The sequence below is a fragment of the Meleagris gallopavo genome, chromosome 4, assembly GCF_905368555.1.
Source record: "Meleagris gallopavo chromosome 4, MGAL_WU_HG_1.1, whole genome shotgun sequence".
NCBI lineage: Eukaryota > Metazoa > Chordata > Aves > Galliformes > Phasianidae > Meleagris > Meleagris gallopavo.
The window spans coordinates 9,649,458-9,671,119 of record NC_139407.1 but is presented as its reverse complement, the minus strand read 5'-3'; the positions used below and the strand labels follow the sequence as shown (position 1 = coordinate 9,671,119).

General features: G+C 38.5%; 1 protein-coding gene across 1 annotated transcript in view; it reads left to right on the top strand.

Moving 5' to 3' along the window:
• The window catches only part of TBC1D9 (TBC1 domain family member 9), a 43,895-nt gene extending 24,334 nt beyond the window's left edge, over positions 1-19,561 (top strand). Inside the window, exons 8-21 of the mRNA XM_010709512.4 lie at positions 940-1,110; positions 1,565-1,715; positions 3,106-3,320; positions 5,112-5,229; positions 6,099-6,384; positions 7,650-7,779; positions 9,209-9,307; positions 9,431-9,499; positions 10,611-10,851; positions 14,532-14,597; positions 15,272-15,358; positions 16,264-16,338; positions 16,471-16,571; positions 17,327-19,561. Coding sequence (XP_010707814.1) covers positions 940-1,110; positions 1,565-1,715; positions 3,106-3,320; positions 5,112-5,229; positions 6,099-6,384; positions 7,650-7,779; positions 9,209-9,307; positions 9,431-9,499; positions 10,611-10,851; positions 14,532-14,597; positions 15,272-15,358; positions 16,264-16,338; positions 16,471-16,571; positions 17,327-18,052 — 2,535 coding nt within the window. The 3' untranslated portion in view covers positions 18,053-19,561. The remainder of the gene's footprint in view (positions 1-939; positions 1,111-1,564; positions 1,716-3,105; positions 3,321-5,111; positions 5,230-6,098; positions 6,385-7,649; positions 7,780-9,208; positions 9,308-9,430; positions 9,500-10,610; positions 10,852-14,531; positions 14,598-15,271; positions 15,359-16,263; positions 16,339-16,470; positions 16,572-17,326) is intronic.
• Positions 19,562-21,662: the final 2,101 nt, after the last annotated feature.

Here is a 21,662-nt window from a genome sequence, read left to right as displayed (position 1 = left end):
CAAGCAGAAAAGACTTTGAGGTGTATCATGTTGGTTTTAGGTGGGTAGACCTCATGTTGCAACTCTGTACTAGGCTTTGCACTGAGTAGTCTCCTACTGTGTTTGCCATATAAAACTTAAGTCAGTTTTTGACTCGCTTCATTAGTGGTGAGGTATGATTGGCGTGTTGTTATAGTTGTATTCCAGAGCACATGCATGTATGTATGCGTTTTCCTTGCCTTTTGCCCTAGGTGAAACTTTTTTTTTCTGCTTCCTAAGTTGTAAAAACAAATGAGTAGTTATGATCATTGTTATTATGATATTATGATATAATAAGCACAAAGAGGTGAGTGACCACTAATTTCAGTTCTAGGTGTACAGTGTGAACTGCAGTCTGTGATCTTAATGTAGTAAAAGTTTTCAAAGCTGTTTGGGAAGTCAGAAAGTTCTGTCTCCAAAATGTTTTTCTTTCAAATAACAGTCTGTATTGTCTGTGCTGAATATTCTGTAAAAGGACTTTGTTCAAGTAAGGGCTGCAAAATAATTTGTCTGTATAAACATATTTGAGAGCATATGTACATACACACAAATGTGTCTGTGAATCTCCAATTCTGGACAGCCAAGGAGCCACCTGGGGACTTCTGTGATGTTGGTAGTAGACCAGGGGAGCTAGTGTAATGGCAGGGTGTACTTAAAGTTAACATTACTTAAATAATTACATAGGATTTTAATACTTTTTTTTTTTTTTGTGGAGGTGGTAGGGGATGGAGCAATTGAGGAAACTGGAAACAGTTGCATTATTCTATACTGGTTTCAACTCTGCTGCTTTGTGCTCATTGAAATTTAATTTCTTCACTTGGAGTTGGCTTTTAGCATATAGAAACTGATGTAAAAGAAAGTAAAAAGCCTGGGTTCGGGCTTAAACCCCATGCCTGTATTGTTTGTGACTGGTTTCTACAGGTGTTTACAAGATCAAATAGCATTGTTTCTGCCAGCACTCATAAAAGCCTCAGCTCTGAGTCAGAAGGAGAACGACAGTTCAATCTCAATGGCAATGGCATTCCAACAGCAACTCAAGCTTTAATGACTATGTATCGACGGAGGTCACCTGAGGAGTTCAACCCTAAACTGGTAAAAATATCTTGGAGCCCTGTGCTTGTCTGAGAAAAGTTATGTTTGCTTTAAAATAAATTTGAGCCAGGAAAGTTTCTTTCTGCCACAGTAAGAAATGCCTCTACGAGAGGCAGTATTTTTCACAAAAATAAAGCGTTACATGTGCTGTTGCTCTACCAATACAAACTACTTTGCTACATAAAAAGCAGAGTTGGATGTAAATCAATGAGTATTTGCATGCCTGTTCTCAAGTACAACTGCTTTGAAAGTATTCTTTTAACAGCAAGATGTGAAAGGATAGGAATTAAGAAAAGGGAGAAGGCAGCTCGTTAATAAGTGAATGAGACTGTAATCAGGTTATTTATTGCTTTCTTTATGAATTAGAACATGACAGGCTTTTAGCTCCTTGCATTTCAGTGGGTCAGTTAGAAGGAGGAGCGACATGTTCATGCATTTCTTTCATTGCTGTTAGGCTAAAGAGTTTTTGAAAGAACAGGCCTGGAAGATTCACTTTGCTGAATATGGCCAAGGAGTGTGTATGTATCGTACGGAGAAGACTAGAGATCTTGTGCTGAAGGGCATTCCAGAAAGCATGAGAGGGGAACTCTGGCTGCTGTTTTCAGGTATGTATTTGTTCAGATTAGGAGTGTGGGTTATAAGCAAAAGCGTGAGAGTAGAAAGGATTTTGAAGATACTTAAGAGTGTTGTTAAAAGGAAAACAAATGTTTGGAGCATGTAAAGCCATAATTGTTAACAGGCACCAGACTGGTTTAGGCAACAGTTCTGTTTAGACAAGAAAATAATCCTTTTTTCAAACAAGGCTCAGATAATTAATGAAGAATATAAAAAAGCAGAGTGTAAACTCTGCTACCAGAAGTCAATAATCTAGAGGCTTCCAGATGTTTCACAGCCATCTGCAGGCCTGCTTTGCATTTGTTATCATTTCTGAATACGGTTATACTTCTGACCTTCACAGTAAGCTTTTGCAAGGAATTCCTAAATATAAACTTGTTGCTGTGCCTCCATGTGGGAAATGAGAAGAAAATTTTCTGTCCATTCATACTTTCTGTGCCATCAGGGATTTTCTGTATGTGTCCCTTTAAGCATTTCTCTTCAAAGCTGAAGGAATTTGTTTTAATACTGCTTGCATGGAAATGAATCTATGAATCAGGTTTTCTTCATACCTTTACACTTTTATATATCTTCTCTAGTTCTGTCCTTTACTGAGATATTGTAAACGTTTTAAGGTATATGTGAAACTATGAGCTCACCAGGAACTTTGTATGATGACATAATTAAGCTTATTTAAAATTTCTTTGCTAATAATGCCTGATCTTGGACATCTTCTCTTTACTAATGGGCATGAAAGGGATGTTTTCAGAAAATGCGTGCAAGAATGCACACGTTTGTCCTGTTGAAGTCACCAGTGAAATCTCATAGCAGCCCTGTGAGTGTGTAACTGTGTTCCTAAGACAGGTTGAGTGCCCTGCTCAAAATGGCAAGTCGTTTTCAGGAGGGGGAGGAAAGCTCAGGAGTTCCTCTCTCCTTTTTGGAGGATGCAGCTGAGATGCTACGTTTTGTGCAACTGAGCGTAATCTATTCCCTCCTTAGGGCAAGTAGCTTTCTCAGACATGTTTTAAGTTTAGGATAATGAGCCCCACAGCCAGCTGCAGAGAGAGCTCATGATACCATGTGATGGAGCAGCTCTTTTGTTCTTCATGATTCCCTTTTCATCTTAAGTGAAAGAGGGATTTGCTTTTTTTTTTTTCCTCCTCTCCTAAACTTTGATATTAAAACGTCCAGAGTAGAAGACAAGTAGAGCTACTCTGTCATCTCTGCATTATCCTTTTTTTTTTTTTTTCTTAGATCACCTTTTCAAAACTAACGTTTCATATTTGCTTGTTGAATTTTAAAATTGATGTTTGAGATGAAAGGATAGCAGACGATGATCGTCATGGAATGTTTGTCTTCTAAGCCTTGTTTTCTCTTGTGGTTTTATTCTCCCACACCCAGGAGCCATTAATGAAATGGCCACTCACCCTGGCTATTATGAGGACCTAGTGGAAAGATCAATGGGGAAGTATAATCTTGCTACAGAAGAAATAGAGAGGGATCTGCACCGCTCGCTCCCAGAACACCCTGCTTTCCAGAATGAGATGGGTATTGCTGCTCTAAGGAGAGTGTTGACAGCTTATGCTTTTAGAAATCCAAACATAGGATATTGTCAGGTAACTGAAATATCTTGGCAGTCCTTCAGTTTCTGGAATTCCAGTTCTTTCCTTTTATTCCTTTTTCTTCGTTTGCACACGCTTGAGTATTTAGCCGTGCAAGTTCACTGATAACAGTAAAATGCTGTCAAGAGAAGTGTCAGTGCTGCAGAACTGTAGTAGTGCTGAGCTCAGAAGGATTTGATGCAAGGGCCTGCACCAGCAGAAGCATTTGCAGTGCATACTCAGAGCTGTGCATGGTTTTCTGTAGATGTGTTTTCTGCCTGTAAATCTGGAGACTGGGCAGACGTGTGTCTGCAGTGAAAAGTGAACCCCAAAAAAGGTTCTTTAGCTGCTGTTAAACAGAAAAAGGTTTTTAATTGCTCACCTTTGAATTTTGGCTTACTTATTGAATACATTAGTCCACATTCTCAATGACGCAATTAAATCAGGGAAAACAAATAAACAAAGGTACAAAATATTACTGTGGTTGTATTGGTACAGTTAATGCTGAACTGTATGTGATTTTTGAGTTGTTATTCCTGTGATTCAAGTCTGTAGTTTCTGGTCACATCGTTATTTCTTGGTACGTCATTTTAACAAATCACCTGGGCCCTTCCCTCCCCCCCAAATTTCAAATTTTACCTATTTTTTCAAGTTTCGGGAAACTCGAAATCAGGAGTGTTAGTGAAGAAGCTTGATTAATGTCTGACTGTTAGAAGTGTTAGATATAGCATGAGTAAGTGAAAGTACAAACAATTCTAACAGTATCATGAATTATTTGATAACAAATACGACATTAAGCAGTAGATACAATAACCTTTATAAAGGCTGCTTAGGAGAAGAACAGTAGAAGGGCACTGTGTTTCTAGTTCAAAAAGCTGTTAGGGTAAATGTATGTAGCCTTGAGACTTGGTTCATGGCTTTTAGAATGCTGATTCATGGTTACAGCGAGAATTCAGGCCCGGCAATATTCCATATGTGGTAGACAAGGCAGAAGAAAATAAATGACTTTGATAGAGTTAAAACATTCTGAGTTTCATTTGAAACCTTAATTGCTATTTCAGAGTAGATAATGTTCAAGCTGGAGTCCTGAAATATTAATGACTCAGGATCTGAAATGACCAGCTAATTCTTGAAGACATCAAGAGAGGAGAAAATTGCACTGAAACGCTTCATTTCTTCAGACTAACAGAAGTCTAGTCAGAGGATCTAAGCAAACAATTCAGAGGTCATTATACAACCTTGTGATATTTGAAAAGGACGAAAACAGTCTGCAAAAAAAGCTGTCAAGAACAGTTGAACTTGAATAGTAAGCAAGAGTGAGACGCTTATGTTTCATTGTCAAGTTTTGGTTGGTTGACCCATACTGTTACAGACACTTGCCTCAGCATCTTGTACTGGCCAAAAGCATGTAGACTACCTCTACAAACAGTAATAGATCAGCAGTCATCATCAGTGGACTAGGAGGCATTTTGTCTGTGTTGGACTCGGATTTCCTAAGAGTTCATATTTACACAATTTTTGGTAGCAGTGTAACTGGATGCTTGCGTACTTACGTAGGCCCTTGACTATGCAAAGAAACCATGTTTTTTTTTTTAAATATGCATATATGGTTTCATAGCTTAGAACTAATTAACTTTTATCATTTATTTGAGACTTTTTAAGCTCTCCTGTGAGCACTGGGAGAAGTTCGAGGACTGCAGGGGGGTTTTACTTCATTTTCTTAGAGTAAGAAGCACTTACCTGCCCACTTACTGTGCTAGATATTAAAGAAATGGGTGTAGCAATTTATATTTGTGCTTCTTTTAGGCTATGAATATTGTCACTTCAGTACTTCTCCTTTACGCAAAAGAGGAGGAAGCTTTTTGGCTGCTGGTGGCTCTGTGTGAACGTATGCTACCTGACTACTATAATACAAGAGTTGTTGGTATGCTATGAATTTTTTTCTTCAAGTTGCAGTAAAGAATGACCCAACTGAATTGGTAACAAGAACTGTTTGTGGCATAGAAGCTATTGTGAATGCTCACAGCAAGACAGCTTGCTCAGAGAGAACAGAGAAAGTTTCCTAAGCAGATACTTCGCTAGTTAAAAGCTTTTTCAGCTACTTAGGGTCATGTGGCATTCTAAAGAGGGCTTAAATGGAGAACATCTGAAAGATGTGGGAGGCTAAAACTGGAATTTTAGAAGATCCAGTTATCTGATTAGGGTAGAGATAGGAGCTCTGACAATTTACAGTGGAGTTCTTTGTGCCTTTTCACTTCTGATTTGCAAGAGAAATGGTGTCTGAAAGCTGTTACTGTTGGATGACAGTTTTCTTGTGTAAGTGAAGGTTTTGCCTTATCAGGGAGACTGTCTTTGCTGTAACTCACAAATGCTTGAGATGTTCCTTTTTGGACTGCTTAAGATACTGATGTTATGATCTAGATATAACCAAGGGTTCTCTTAGAATAAATCTAAGCCCTCACAGGCAAGTCACCTTGACTGCCTTCAATAATGAATACTGAAAAATACTATTCTGTTAGTAATACTGAGTACTAAGCCACAGTATAACTTCTGTAAGTCCTAGAGCTAATTTGACTCTTTATTAGCTCCTATGAAATCTGTAATTAAACCAACAAAAACTTACTATGATCTAAGTGAATCTATTTCATTGAAAGTGAGAAAGTGCACATAGGAATCGTGTAAAATATTCTTTATTTTTGTATCTGTTTATCTACAGAGAAGATCATTTTTTCCCCCTAAATGATGTGTTCAATTGCTCCCAAATTAACGGACATTCAACCTTATTTTCAACAGGAGCGCTGGTGGATCAGGGTGTCTTTGAAGAGTTGGCTCGTGACTATGTTCCTCAGCTTTATGACTGCATGCAGGACCTGGGTGTAATATCCACTATTTCCCTGTCCTGGTTCCTCACTCTTTTCCTCAGTGTAATGCCATTTGAGAGTGCTGTGGTGGTTGTGGATTGTTTCTTCTGTGAAGGAATAAAGGTGATATTTCAGTTAGCACTTGCTGTCCTCGATGCTAATGTAGACAAGCTGCTTAATTGCAAAGATGATGGAGAAGCCATGACAGTCTTGGGAAGGTATTTATTACAGAAAATCAAGCATCTTCATTTTTCTTTTCTCTTCATTTTTCTTTTTGCTTCCTTTTCTAATCTGTATTCTGCTATGTTGAAGTTTAAGCCAGTACGCTAAATGTAAATCTTCTAGTGCTAGTAGTACTTTTGCACCCATGTGCAATGCTCTTTATATCATCTTACAGTGATGTTTAGTGACTAACAAAATGTAAGTTACTCTTTCAAGACATCCAAATAAATTTTCCAAACCTTGTTATAGGAACTTTATTTGATCAACAGAAATAGTTTTTATTTAGTTACTACTATATAATTGCTTCTATGAAAAAGCCTAGATAGCAAGGAAAATTGTTTTGGGAATGGACTAAACAGGAAAATTAGGTAGACTCTTAAATGAATGAGTTTAGAGGAGGTTGATGCATAGACCGGATTGAGTCATTTAACACAAACTAATGCTGCTGTATGCTGTGTCCATTTTCCTGTCATTTGGTAGTACTGTTAAGATTTCAGGGTGCTGCTGAGACTTTAAATGTTTTCCTGAGTAAATTTTGTGAGTATCATAGAATCAGAAAATAGCTTGGGTTGGAAAGGACCTCAAAAATCACCTAGTTTCAACACTCCTACCATGGGCAGGGTTGACAGCCACTAACACAGGCACTGTATCTGGTTGCCTAGGGCCCCAGCCAACCTGGTCTTGAATACCTCCAGGAATGGGGCATCCATACTGAATTTCATTGGAATTTGAGAAGAATGTGATTGTCTTTCCTCTGAAGTAAAAGCCCCACTGTTTACTGAGGATGTAAGGATTGTGCAGCTGCCATGTAGAAGACATTCACAGCAATTGTACCCGGGGGAATGACACGTCATTTAAAGCCCATTGCAGCAAGATTGGGCAGTTAATAGATGGGGATATGTAGACTGGAGGACGCTGACCCTGGTTCAAGTGGTATTCAAAGTGTCATACTTAATTTTGCATACTTAAACAGTCACAAAGATCAAATCAGTTCAGTGAGCTACATGTTAAGTATGACTAGCTACATTTGGGCTTTTTCTTGATAAAGGTAATGTATTCAGAGAGCTATCATAGCTCTGAGAAAAAAGACTGGCAGGGACTAGGATTTGGCAGGGTGCTGATATATTAAAAAAAAAAAAAAAAGTTAATCATTTTTTTTCATTTAACTAATCTATTTGTTACCCTTATTCTATTAGCCCTAAGATGGGAGGGACTGTAATTGAATTTTAAGTTTCTCATTTCGTTTTCTTTTTCTCACCAGGTATTTGGACAGTGTAACTAATAAGGACAGCACTCTTCCACCCATTCCTCACCTTCACTCACTGCTCAGTGATGATGTAGAGCCTTATCCTGAGGTGGATATCTTCAGGTTGATCAGATGCTCCTATGAGGTAAGATAGAATTTCTTAACAGGAATTTGCCAGTACACTTCAGTTCTGCTTTACTTTCTAGTTTTGCTTTGCTTGGAATTGGAAGTAGAAGAAAGAGAGGGATTCACTCACCTCAGAAAACCAAAATAGTCAGATGGGAAGGAGCTAGTCTGTTTTTTTTTTTGTTTTTTTGTTTTTTTTTTTTTTAAGCCATAACTTTTGCAGCTTTTGTATATAGAAGCATGCTGAGTCAGTATGATTTCACAAGACCTTTCCATTTTTGGTTAAACTTTGTTCCTTTTAAGTTAACAGCTGGTGCTGATGAGTGATAGAGATGTCTGTGGCCCCTGATCGTAAAGCTAAAATATTTTCAAGTGAAGGGAATTGATAACAACGAATACCTGCAAAGCACAGAAGAAAGCTTACAAAAAACTAAAACTTGCTAAACAGTTTTGTTGTTCTTGAATTAAAAAATATATATCCATCAGTTAAAATATCCTTGTTGGCTACACTGATACATTATTTTTTATAAAAAATAAAGAGTAACTTTAAGGAGAGTAACTAAAGGAATAATTCTCCTTAGTTTCCATATTTTCTTATGATGACATACTGAGTGAACTAGTATTTTAGCTCAAAGTCTAAGTACCTATTAGCAATGTGATAGCACAGGAAGCAGCTCTGAAACAGCTCCTAAACCCTTCATGTTTTAATAAGATGGTATCTATTTAATAGGTAATCCATAGCATATTCTGTGCTGAATGACAAACAGAATCAAGTTAGGTATATAGTTCTCATTTGCACGGTGCTCTAACAGGAAGAAGGGTATTTTTGTGAAATTGTTCCCTTTGCATTTTCTTTTATTTCCTCATCATGGAGGCATCTTGTGTTGGTTTAACTGCATTGAGATGAATTACCTGACTCCATGCAGAGCCAGTCTGTCTGTTTGGTGCTTGTGCAGTATGGAACTTTGTTGTTTCATACAGATAAATAACTAGCTGTACTCCTATTAGGCCAAAAAAAAAAAAAAAAAAAAGCATGAGGAGTGAAGAACTGTGACCGAAACAGTAGACAGGTGCAAAAAGAGAACTAGTTCCAGGAGGATGGTAGTTGTTGGTTGATTTTAATTATTAAAACACCCAACAATTCCATAGAAACCATCGAGAGTAAAAAATAATAATAAAAAAATAAAAATAATAAAAAAGATCAAGATATCTGTTATATAATGACTACTACATTCATCAGTTAGCTGGGTACAGCAAGGGCTGGGAGCTCGCTGTGTTAGCTTTGTTACAATTACAAGCAAGAGTGTAAGAAGCAAATGTCTTTACTTTTTTTAGAATTTTAGCTGTGATCCTTCACAAAATAGAATTTTTTAAGTACGTTAAGCTATACATAGTACAGAAACTATCCTTTTTCTCTTTTTTTTTTTTTTTTTTTGTTTTCACTTAAGAAATTTGGAAGTATCCGAGCAGATTTGATTGAACAAATGAGATTTAAACAAAGGCTGAAAGTTATCCAAACCCTTGAAGACACTACAAAGCGCAACGTGGTAAGTACTGGAATAATATTCTTTACAAAGATTAAAGTGCATCTGTTTCTGAAATAAAATTTAGCTTCTCCTGAGACATGGATTTTCAGATGTTTAACAATTGTTAATGTTATGTTTCAAAAGGTACGAACTATTGTGACAGAGACTTCTTTCACTATTGATGAATTGGAGGAACTGTATGCTCTTTTCAAGGTAAAGCTGAAGTGAAGATAAGATCACGTGCCTGCAAGGCAAGGAAATGTTTATGTGTGATACAGGATTGTGGTGTTTACTAAAGGCCAGGTTCTGTCAGAGTTCTCTATCAGGTATCTTAATGCAAGCTTGAGTTAGCTGCTGGATTACTGAATACCCAAAAGAAATTTAACAATTTCTAAAAGCTAAGGGAAGAAGTAATGTAGTACATGATTTGTTCATGGAAAAGTGAGTATACAAACATATATATAATATAAGTAAGCTTATATTATATAGAAGTTAACATAGAGGGGCTTTTGATCAATCTTTATAAACTCATCTCTCTATACCTGATTTTTAGAGTTGAACACAAAAATTATCTTCATTAATGTTGTCATATGACAGCAGCTGATTTCTGCTGTTGTTAGTGCCTTAATGTAATATGTAGAAATATAGTGTCACAAAATGATGTCTTAGTTAGGTGTACAGCAATACACAGATGCAATTAAAACACTATGGCTTCACTTCCATTTGCAGTACCCTGAAACAAGGTACTTTAATCCTCTGGTTTGTTGTTAAAGATTCTATGATATTCCATGAAGTATTTATTTCCTTTCAATTTCCCATCTGTAATATCAGGGCCTATCCTTTTTAAATCCTACACTGCCTTCTTCCAGGCTACTATGGAAGCAGGGAGACTAAGGCAGTCCAATCTGGCGGATCACTGTGCAGTGCTAAGACTTCTTTCTCTAAGCTTCTGAGTTGATTTGAAGTAGAAATCAGCTCTAGGGTTTCCATTGTCTTCAGTAGGACTAAAAAAGTAGGCCTACATACGATTTCTTTGAAACAAAGTTTAAAAAAAAAAATGAAGTTCATATATCCTGAAATTACAGATTTCATGTTTTTTCTTCCTCCCTCCCACTTTCTGACTCTTTGATAGAGATAGAGATCATTTTGTGCTGGACTGGAGAGAAGTCTATTTTGTAGATTTGCAAGGCCTAGGTAGATGGAAATAGATATGATACTCCTCTGTAGTTTAAAGACTGTGTTAAGAGTTTTGTTCCTTTATCATTGATAACTGATGAGTTATTAACAGAAGTGATAACAATCACAGCATTTCCCTTCTGTTCAGGCAGAACATCTGACTAGCTGCTACTGGGGAGGAAACAGCAATGCTATTGACCGTCATGATCCCAGCCTGCCTTATCTGGAGCAGTACCGTATTGATTTTGAGCAGTTCAAGGGGATGTTTGCTCTCCTCTTTCCTTGGGCATGTGGAACTCATTCAGATGTATTAGCTGCACGCTTATTCAGACTTCTTGATGAAAATGGAGACTTGCTCATCAACTTCCGTGAATTCGTGTCTGGGCTAAGTAAGGAGAATTCACAGCAATCTTAAAATAATCTGACTAAAACAGTTCATTTCTGAGGGAGATCCACTCTGTCACAAACATAGATGTTTTATCAGCTATCAGATTATGTGTTTGAGTTTGATGTATGCCGATTTGCGTAAGTCATCTTTTGTTTTAAGAGCTCTTCAAGCTACTGTTCAGTTAATCTAATCGCACCCATGGCAGTGGTACCCACGGGGGTTTGGGTTGGTGTCAGTAGGTGCATCTACACTAGGCATTTTTATATCACACTGGGAGAAGGACTGTTTTGTGAGCTACACATCAATTATAGTCTGAGAACCTGTGGTTCTCTGTGGCAGTGTGATGGGAATGGTCTCATTCTTGTACCCCAGATGTGGTGTGAAGCAATATTCACAGCTGTCCCAGGAGGGCCTAGCTGAGAGCCCAGCCGTAGATCTCCCTTAAAGTCACGCTGCTTCATTTTGCTACTGGTTCTTTCCCACCTCTCATGTGGTCAAGCAAAGCCTGCCTCCTTTAAACCTGTGAACATGAACTCATCTAGAAATCATTACATTAGGATGCAGTCTTTTTCCTGCTTCAGTAGCAGCTGTCGGTGTTAGTATCAATGAACAGATCTGCATCAGCTGAAGACCTTTAAAAGGGACAAGAAGATAGTGGTTTGTCTTCCACAGACCTTGACAGATAATGAGGCATACTCTTCCTAAATGGTCTGTCAGTGATTCTTACTTCATTGTACTGGTAGTAGGAAGCAGTACTTTGAGGATAGGATTCCATTTTGCTTGGAAACCCAACTGAGGCCAGAACAGCCAGCAGTCACCAAGCATTGCTGAAGAACATGGGCTGTGATGGGATTGTGCTGAAAGTGAGCTTGCAAGAATTCTGTATGAGAAGAAGCTTTACTGAACCCTTTACAGCTCTGTCCACAGTGCAAATAATTTTTTGCTATAGCTGTATTACTGTATATAGCTGTATACCTCTTAGAGGTGGTCATGGTCCTAAAGAAGAGCTAGGAATTGGACATAGCATCTGAAAGAGGTGATGATGTATGAAAGATTAATTCTCAGAGAGAGCTTCTAACTTTATAGAACTTCACGTTTTATAGTTAAAAAAACAAAACAAAACAAAAAAACAACAACCAACTTCACAAAACACTCCTGTCATCTTTTCTGTGCGCAACTGCCTGGATTTCCCTTACTGCTGCCTCATGAAGGTGGTCCTCAGATTGTGTGCTTATGGTGTGGTTACTTCTAATCCGTGTGTTTCCTTTTCACTGTTCAGGAGGATGACTTTTGATAAGTTCACATGCACATACAAGGAACCAGGAAGAGGATATGGTCAGGATGTTGGTTTTGTTTGCCCCTGAATAAAAAGGGCTTCTTTTCAGAAGTCTGCTGACAGCTCATATTTGTGTCCCTATGTGATAGGAAGGTATCACATCTCACTGTATATGCAACGAAGTCCTATTTCTGCAATCAGTAACCAGGCCTACAGATTAAGAGAGAGAGAGTATAAGTAAACTGAAAAAGGAGAAAATGGTAATGCTGGTTGGATAGGGAAGTTAAATGTCGTTAATGGAGAGTGTGGCTCCTGAAAGTCTCAAAGCAAAACTTCAAGAGATTGAAATCAATATTGCAACAAAGGGAACAAGTGAGCCCCAGGGTTAAGAGTAAGCAAGATGAGGCAGGAGCTGGCCCTTCATCAAGTGGCTAGGCTTTAGGGCTGGTAGCCTGCACCTAGTGAGGAGAGTCAGCTCTCAGTCAATGAGAGTAAAGTGGGGCTGGGAACAGAATGTGATGAGTTTAGAAAAAGCTACAGGAAGCATGAGTTAGAGCACAAAAAGCTATTGGGATAAGATATGAGTGAATTGTGTGTGTCATGCTTGCACCACCCATTTAAAACTTCTGGATAAAAACTGGAGGAGTATCATACAAGAATTGCATCCCAAAAAGATGAGAGCTGTTAAACATTACTGAGGGTTGTAAGGCTTGTGCCTCCAGATTGCCAGGAAGGGAGTGTTCCTGAATGGAGCTAAGGATGGTCTTACCACCTCCTCAGTGCTGTTCATGGACCTTTGGCAGCAGCATCTGTTTTGCTGTTTGGGGATGTAGAGGCTGGACAGGAGGCATCATGCTCTCTAGGCTGTCTTTTGGAATGACCCCCCCGTACCACAATGTACAGGTCAAAATGATGTCCTGAGCCGAGGCACCCACTCATGCAGAGGTCTCCCTAGCCCCATAATAGGGACAGATCTTCCAGAGGTCTGTTTCTGTCTCTTGTCTTTATGGCTGTAGACTAATGTTATTTGGGAGAGGCCCAGTGCAGCCAACTGCTAGGCAGTTCCTGTAAGTTACCAGTAGGCTGTGTGTCCCTTTGCAAAACTGTCTGACCTCTTTTGGGAGAGGCCCAGGAGGTTGTCTCTGAGAGCATCCAGATGACAGCTTGTCCTGCGTTCTGTTGTCTTCATTCCTGTGCATTTTGAGGAGAAAAAGAGCCTTTGAGTGGGAAACACACAGACACGTTTCAGGAAAAAAAAAAAAGCAAAAAGCAGTGCTGTTCAAGCTTTTTGATTACTTATTACATCTGGGGAGATGGATGAGAACAAGTCAGATACCCCATACCCCGAATTCTACTCTGATGAATGCATTTGTAGCCATTGCTGAAAGAACTGCAGCCTTCTTCCACGCTTAAGTTATTTCATGTTGCTTTTACCAGTGTGGCATATCATGTGGTACTTGGGTGCAAAACTTCACTAGAAAAGAAAGCATTTGGAACAGTATTATGACACTTAAAGAAAAAGGACCCAGTTAAAAGTAAAATGACTAATGTAGATGCACCAATTTCTTTGGCTTGACATGTGTATTTATTGCAGTCTTATGTTTAACAATGGACTGTGGTAGTATTTGCCAACCCATGCTTTGTTGTAGTTTGCTTAGCAGAGGTGGGTTGACACTGTAAGGTAAAATAAATCTGTTTAGCCTAGTTAATCCATGTTAATTCATTTATTTCTGAGCTATATGTCATAAAGAAGATAATTCACAAAGAGGTCTGATTTTTAGGTTGTTTTGGTGCTTTCAAATGAACTAACATCTGTTTACTTATTACAATAATCTGCAGCTTGGATTTCATACAGCTGATTTCAGAAAGGAGTTGAGGTAGATATCTATCATCAGAGGGTACTCCATAAATAACAGTTCAGCCCTTGGCTAAATGGTGGTGAATAGTACTTGTGTTTGTTTCAAAGTCTTTTTTTTATTACTATTTTTTCTTCTTCCTGATAAACGTTCTGAGTCATGCGATGTTTTTATCGGATCCTCAAACCGATAAGTTTGATGTCCACCCAAAAAATGCCATCTTAAAAAAGGTCTCCTGCTAAAAGTTTAGTGGCAACACAGGGATGATGGGTTATTTTGGAGAGTAATGAAATAGACATATAACAAAGGACCTAACACAGAACTACAAAATTTGAAGTGTTCTGTGTTCTCAAGCTATTTATTCATCTCTGCTGAGGACCGTATGATTGTACAAGTCAAATGACTGCTTTCTGATCTATCTGGGGCTGTAAAGGTGGTACGGTAACATAACTACATAATGTAGCAGCTTCTAAATGCAATATTCTAGCAGTAATAAATAGGATGGCGTTGAATACTGAGTATTAACATGTTGTATACAATGCTGTTTAGGTGCAGCATGCCATGGTGATCTTACAGAGAAGCTAAAGCTGCTGTATAAAATGCATGTTTTGCCTGGTAAGTAAATTATATTACAATAGCTGTCTTTATGGCTAGAACTGAACTTTGGACCAGAGCTGTAAACAAGTAGTTGTCCCATTTAAAATTACTTTGTAGAAACTACTTTATCTGTTTATGCTGTGGTAAAATAAGTGAGATTTTTGCCTTAGCCAGATGATTTAAAACATCTGAAAGCATCATCTGATTCTCTATTGCTCCTGTCGGAGGTCGGCTGGAGTGATGCACTAGTTTAACCCAAAGGAGAACAGCTGACTTTATTGAACAAGAGGAGATCTAGTTCTAAGAATGCAAGTTCTGGTATTGGAAAAGCTGGGGTCTCATACCAAGTCATAACAGGTTATTTCAAGCTAGTACAGGTTCACATCCTGCTTAGGACACCCTGCACAGAAGAATGTAATGGTTGCATTAACTAGAGTTAGACGTGGAAATAAGCCAGCTTCTGAAGGCAGGAAGTTATGAGAAGCCAAAGAGAGGTGAATTTTGGAGGTGGAAGGAGTGACAGTAAAAAGGTAGTACCGGATCCAGTTGTTTCGTCTCCCATGAATTGAACCTTCACATCTTCAAACTATTATTTCCAGAAAACAAAATGTTAAGTGTATCAATTGGGATATGTTACAGTTTATAGTGGAAGTGTAGAGTTTTTAATGAAATAGTTTTGTGATATTGCTTAGATCCATCCCCTGAACAAGAAGAACCAGACTCTGCTTTTGAAGCCACGCAGTACTTTTTTGAAGACATCACGCCGGAATGTACGCATGGTAGGCATCTTCTGTCTTGAGTATGAAAATACAAGGTAATGCACTTCAAACACCATGTCTTCTTATAAAGCTACCTTTTCATTGGATCAAACTCTGGAAGTGAACTATCTTCTGTAAAAAGAAGTATGTAGCCTATTTTGTCATCCTTAGTGGGGTTTGTGTGTGTACCCCACGGGGTCCACTGGACTGTACACTGCAGAAACACTCTCAGAACAATGTAATTTATGTGTTTACTGCAGAAGTAATTCTGTGATAAATTGAGCGTATATGGCTAGATGGAGGCTGAAAATACATATATTGTCTTTCACGATGCATTTGAATTGCAGAACATGGGAAATTCTAAAAAAAGAAAAATTGAGCCAACGGATGCATCAAAATTAGTTCAGTAGTTTGAAAACTTTTTGTAGCCTAATGAGAATATCTCTCAATCCCTCTCAACTGTGTTGTCTTAAATGACATTCTCTTCCTTGGAGATATATGATATTAAGCTTCTCTCCAATTTAAGAAAATATTACCCATCCTCCAGATTACAGAGGGAAGGAATGTGTTTGAAAATACAAATAAGAATTGATAGAAGTTTTAAGTCCTAAATAGATAAAACAGGATGCTTTAATATGAACATGAATCGTGCTAGAAGCTGTTGGGTAGTGGTAACACAGACTAATTATTGCATTACACAAAAAAATCCAAGTGTTTATATTAGTAAGTGTAATTGTAAGTAATAACTGATTATTTGGGATTTGTCAGGAGACTTAAGAATAAATGAAAATCATGGTTTAGTCTTAGCAACTTTTCTCTACATTTTCTGTAGAGTGAATTTTGTCTTTATTTTATTCTGTACACCTGAAATCTATTTATAGATGTAAAGCCACAATGATCTCTCTCCCCAACCTTGTATTTTCTAGTTGTTGGTCTAGACAGCAGGAACAAACAAGGAGTAGATGATGGGTTTGTTACAGTGAGTCTGAAAACAGACAAAGGTATGCATGTTGTCTCCCTCTGAATTACATCTTGAATTTCTTGACAAGATATTTGAAAATGGAAAAAGGCATTAATTAGAGGTTTCTTCTTGGACTTTTCCTACATCTCTGGGTAAATTTTATTGATAATAGGCAAGAAGAGTTCACAAGAGAATCGAAATTATCTGAGAATGTGGAGCCAAGAGAATAAATCCAAAGCAAAAAACTCCAAGGATTTGCCCAAGCTGAACCAGGTATTTCTGCTAACACTTACCTTTCATGAAATTTAAACTTTTCTTTTAAACATATTTAAAAATATTCAATAGAGCAGTAGAAGTTTTGAGGCAGATAAACATATATATATATGTTAGTTGAATATATGTTAGTTGTCTTCAACAAAGTCATATCCAGCTCCCAGAACATCGTGATTGAGAGATGCATACATATAGAAATTGGGACAGCTGTTCCTTCCAGAGTTTATAGGGAAAGTTCACTGTAGAGCAGTATTTCTTTCTTTAGGTGCCCAAAGCAAATCTTCTCCTTCCTGTTAGTCAGTTTTGAACTTTGAAAGGTATGCATTCAGCTGAGTTACCACTGCCAATTAAAATAGCACTAAGATCACTTCTTTCATTTCTCATTACTTTTCACTGGTTTGATCAGACTGCTAGTTACACTAAGCATTCTTTCAGTAAGAAGAGGCATCAGAATGAATGCTGTGTCTCACTGCTCGCCCTCTGTTGCCCTCCTCTGGCTGCAGAGAGAAATCTGTCATCTGTTGGAAGGAACGCACAGTTTAAAATATTTGAAATAGCTTTTAGAGAGACAACATGTGGCTGTCCAATAATTGAAAATGCTTTCTAGACTCTACCCAGAGTATTTTCAATTTCGATTTAATCACACAAACTATTGTCATCCCTCTATTTCAAGCTTCTTTTAAACTGATTTACTAGATCTAACAGCTGAATTTGTTTCCTGCTCTCTCGATAATGTTTTCTTTTTCTCTTTGTAGGGACAGTTCATCGAACTGTGCAAGACAATGTACAACATGTTCAGTGAAGACCCCAATGAACAAGATCTGTACCATGCTACCGCTGCTGTGACGAGCTTGCTTTTGGAGATAGGTGAAGTTGGCAAGCTCTTCTCGGTACAGCCCACAAAAGAGGCAGACAGCAGCAGTAACAACTGCAGCAAAACTATTCAGAGCGAGCTGTTTCAGAAGAAAGACAGCCAGCAGTACCCTCTTGAACAGCACAAGCCGTTCCAAGGCAGCCTGGTCACCAACGACGAGGAGGCCATTTGCACTGAGAGCACCCTGGGCATGCAGATGGAGGACATTAAACTTGAGGACTCTTCTCCCAGGGACAACGGAGCCTGTTCTTCCATGCTCATTTCTGACGATGATACAAAAGATGACAGCTCCATGTCGTCCTACTCGGTGCTGAGTGCAGGTTCGCATGAAGAAGAAAAGCTGCACTGCGAGGACATTGGTGAAGACACCGTTTTGGTACGGAGCAACCACACCACTTCTCTTCATAGAAGCACTAGCATTGACAGGGACTGGGCCATCACCTTTGAACAGTTTTTAGCCTCCCTTTTGACTGAGCCAGCGCTGGTTAGGTACTTTGATAAGCCTGTGTCCATGATGGCTAGGATCACTAATGCTAAAAATGTCAGGATGATGGGTAAACCAATCACCTCGGCCAGTGACTACGAAATCTCTACTATGTCGGGATAAAAGGCAGTTTTTTTTATTTTTTCTATTATGTATTTATGAGTACCTGGCACAGGCCTTGGTATTTTCAAAACATTATTGTTTTCACTAATGTGAAAATGTTGGGGTGCATACTTAACTATGTCTTGAAGTATAATCACTCTTTCTGTGGGAAATGTTACACGAATGCAAATTTTATTCAAAATACAGAAAAAAAAAATATCAGTCGTCAGTGAAGTGTGTGTATTATTAACCTTGCTGTCAATTTTAAATGGTAAAGATTAGTTCTTCTAAATGTAAACTTAACGCTGATATTTGTGTGCATTTTTAAAACAGACATATGCAGAGATCTGATTCTTGAGGGGAAATATTAAACAAAAAAAAAAAGTACCTAAAACTTAAAGGGACGCTGTCAAACTGAATGGGACTTCAGGTGAAGTTACGTTCCAGGCACCATCCCTGCAGGATAACTTTGTTGCATATAACTTTTTTTTTTTTTATTCCCAGAGAGGATAATATTTTTTAATGTATGCTTCATTCTCATTTTCTGAATACATGCAAGATCACTTCAGTGATTCCTGACTGGGGCCTAACTTCCCTTGTTTGAGAATGGTACACTCAAAAGTAGAAAGGGCATCCCAGGTTGAGCTGGCACCTCATGCAAATGCAGTTAAGTATGATGATTTCTGCTCCAACAGAACACAGAATCCATTTGCCTTTGCCTTGGTTCAGCCACCTGCAGCTTAACCAAACCCAGCAGAGGAACAGCCCTCGGCCATCGGGGGGAAAATCTCCATCGTGGTCCTGCCTGGAGCTGTGCTCCTAGCAAGTGGACTTGGAAGCCTTGCTGCCATTAAGCTCCAAAGGCAGCGTATGCAGGTTCCGAAACAGATTGGTGGAGTCCCTTAAAAATTGAGAGATGTTTTTAGAAATAAATTTTAAAAACCAGAACACAAAGTATCTAGTTGGATCTACAGCGTATTTAGCTTAGCTTTTAAAACTAACCTTTACCACCAACTTACTATATCCTTGTTAGATTAAGAAGTTAAAAACCTGTATTGCATAAGTCTTCATTTACAACGGTGTAAAGTAGAGGTAATGAAAAAGCTGCAAGATAATGTAACTGAATGTTTAAGTCTTACTGAGAACACTGTCACTTTATATAAATGAATAGTATCCTGTATCAGCTTACTGAATATGTTAAAATGCAAACTGGAGCACCTGCACTTTCAATCCTTGCTTCTTTTATACGGATATTCAGGATTTTTTTAAATTTTGTTAGCTGTTTTATAGTTCATATTTGTTCAGTTCAGGATCATGCTTCTATGCCTAATCTTTATTTGCTGTTTGAGAATATTTTCTGTAGAATACTGTTAATTTTTTATACTCCTGTATATTGCAGCCATGTAACTTGCAAATTTTTAGCAAAAGTTGTGTTTTCTTTTTATTTTAAAAGAATGCTTTTAAACTGTCAGATAAAGTGGTTTTTAACCACAAGTAGGTAACGTAAACAAATAAAATACACTGCACAGATCTGATTTTTAATATTAATATTAAGTCATGCTAGAGGGAAAGTAGGTGACTGGGTTTTATTATGGAGGGAAATGAGTTGAATTCTACAACACCAGGTTTCAGAAGGAAAAGGTTGGCCACTTCAGTTCCTTAAACACTTGCATGTGTTGAATTCTACCTGCAACGAGCAAGCAGTCCACAGGGGCCTCTCACACTGTGCAGTTCCGTGGAATGCGTTTCCACGTTAGGCTCACAGTTGGTGACAACAGTTGTTAATACTTCATCACAACCCGCAGGTATTTTGTTAAGCATCTGTATGTTGCCATACCTTGCTAGGCATGCTTCTATGTTTGTCAGTATTAAAATGCTTTTCACAGGGTAAGCTGTCAGCCTCACAACCATGGCAGTAATAGAAACAGACAATATATATCTCTACTCTGTAAATACGTATATATTTTTGCAGTTTATCATCTTGCCATTTGTGTGTATAGAAAGCCTCTTGATTTGAGTGCTTTGAGTTAATGACCATGCTCACATAACCCTTATCTCAACTATTTTAGCGTTACTTTTGGGAGTAATTGGAGTTCTCTCCTTTCTGTTTTAGCTCTGTAGAGTCTATATAACAACATTAAAAAAAAAAAACAAAAAAAAAAAAAACAGTAGGCTTGGATATGAAAATATGGTTTTACATGCACAACAAATCATGACATTCATATGAAGCTGTAATGACCGTTTTGAAGAACATGGCTTCATGTTTTAACTTCAGATGTTAAGGCCAGAACGGCCTGGCAGCCAGTACATTCCACAGAAGTCTTCAACACTTCCTTAAACATACTCAGCCTTTTTCAATTTGTAGAACCCCAGAATACTTCTGTCATGTCCAAGTGTATTTATGCATATCAGCTATCTGCCACACACCCCGAGAGCTGTATGGACTACAGATGAAGTACATTTCATCCTACAGGAGTTTGCCAGTTGTTCTCTACCACCGGGACTGGCAGTATAGCAGTAAAATAGCTTTCCTATAAAAAAAAAGGAGGCATCCACAAGGATCACTCCTATCCCCATAGCCATTTACAGGGTCGCTTTTGTTTGTCTTTCTGCATAGCCTTCCTTGCTTTTCTGAATAACACAATCATCTCAGCGATGACTTTTAAGTGTGAACCGAGTCATCTTTAAGAGCTGCTTTGCTCCAGGAAGCAGCCAGGTGAGCTGAGTTCTCCAGGCATTTTAATAAGGCTGCTCACCTGATGGGGCCACCTGGTAGGTCCTTGTTTGATGGCAAGAGCTGCGGTGACCTGGGTGCAAGTTGGTGGAAGTTACTGAAGTTGAGCTGACCAGCACGCAGTCACGTGAAGACCTTCAAGAAAATGTGAGTGCGTATTTTAAGTCTTATACCTGGATACGTTGTGTGAGCAAGTCTCTTGACTGATATGTTTTGAGATAGAGACACTTTTGAGTCTGTGAGCAGTAGAATTGAGTTAGGTCTGTTGGTCTCGCAGCCAGAACAAAAAGGAAGACTTTCTTTCTTCTGAGAACTAAAACTTGTTGATGAGTTGTTGATGAGCTGCCTGTCTGGTTTGGAAGGAGCCTGATGGGGGGGAAAGGGGGAAGGATGCTGCCAGCCGAGTGACAGCCAGTGGAGCCATGAGGGAGTGGGACTTCATTTCATGCAGCTCTATTTAAAGGAGGAGGGTAAGCTGCAACAAAATGTTTTTCCATCAAGTTTTCTTCCGGCCTGTGCTTCAACTTACTCAGATACAGTGTATGCAAGTTAAATAGTACGTATTTATAGCAACTTCTTACATTGTGATGTAAGATCACCTTGTGAATTCTGGGTGTTGGAGGTTAAGGGCAGTGTTAGTTGGGTCTCATAAAGGTTAACTTGTGTTTTGGCAAGCAAATGGACACCTCATGTGTTAAACCTCCTGAAAACTAGACGTTAAAATGGTTCTAAAGAGAGAAGCACCTTCAGAAGTTGGATATAATGATGCTGTCACTTCTGTTACAGTGGATGTTAGTTGCCAGGTGCTGTGTCACAGGTGAAGATATCAGAGGACAGCATGCTGCGTGTGGCATGCTGTGTAAGAGGGCTGTGGTAGAGAAAGGAAATAGCCTTGGT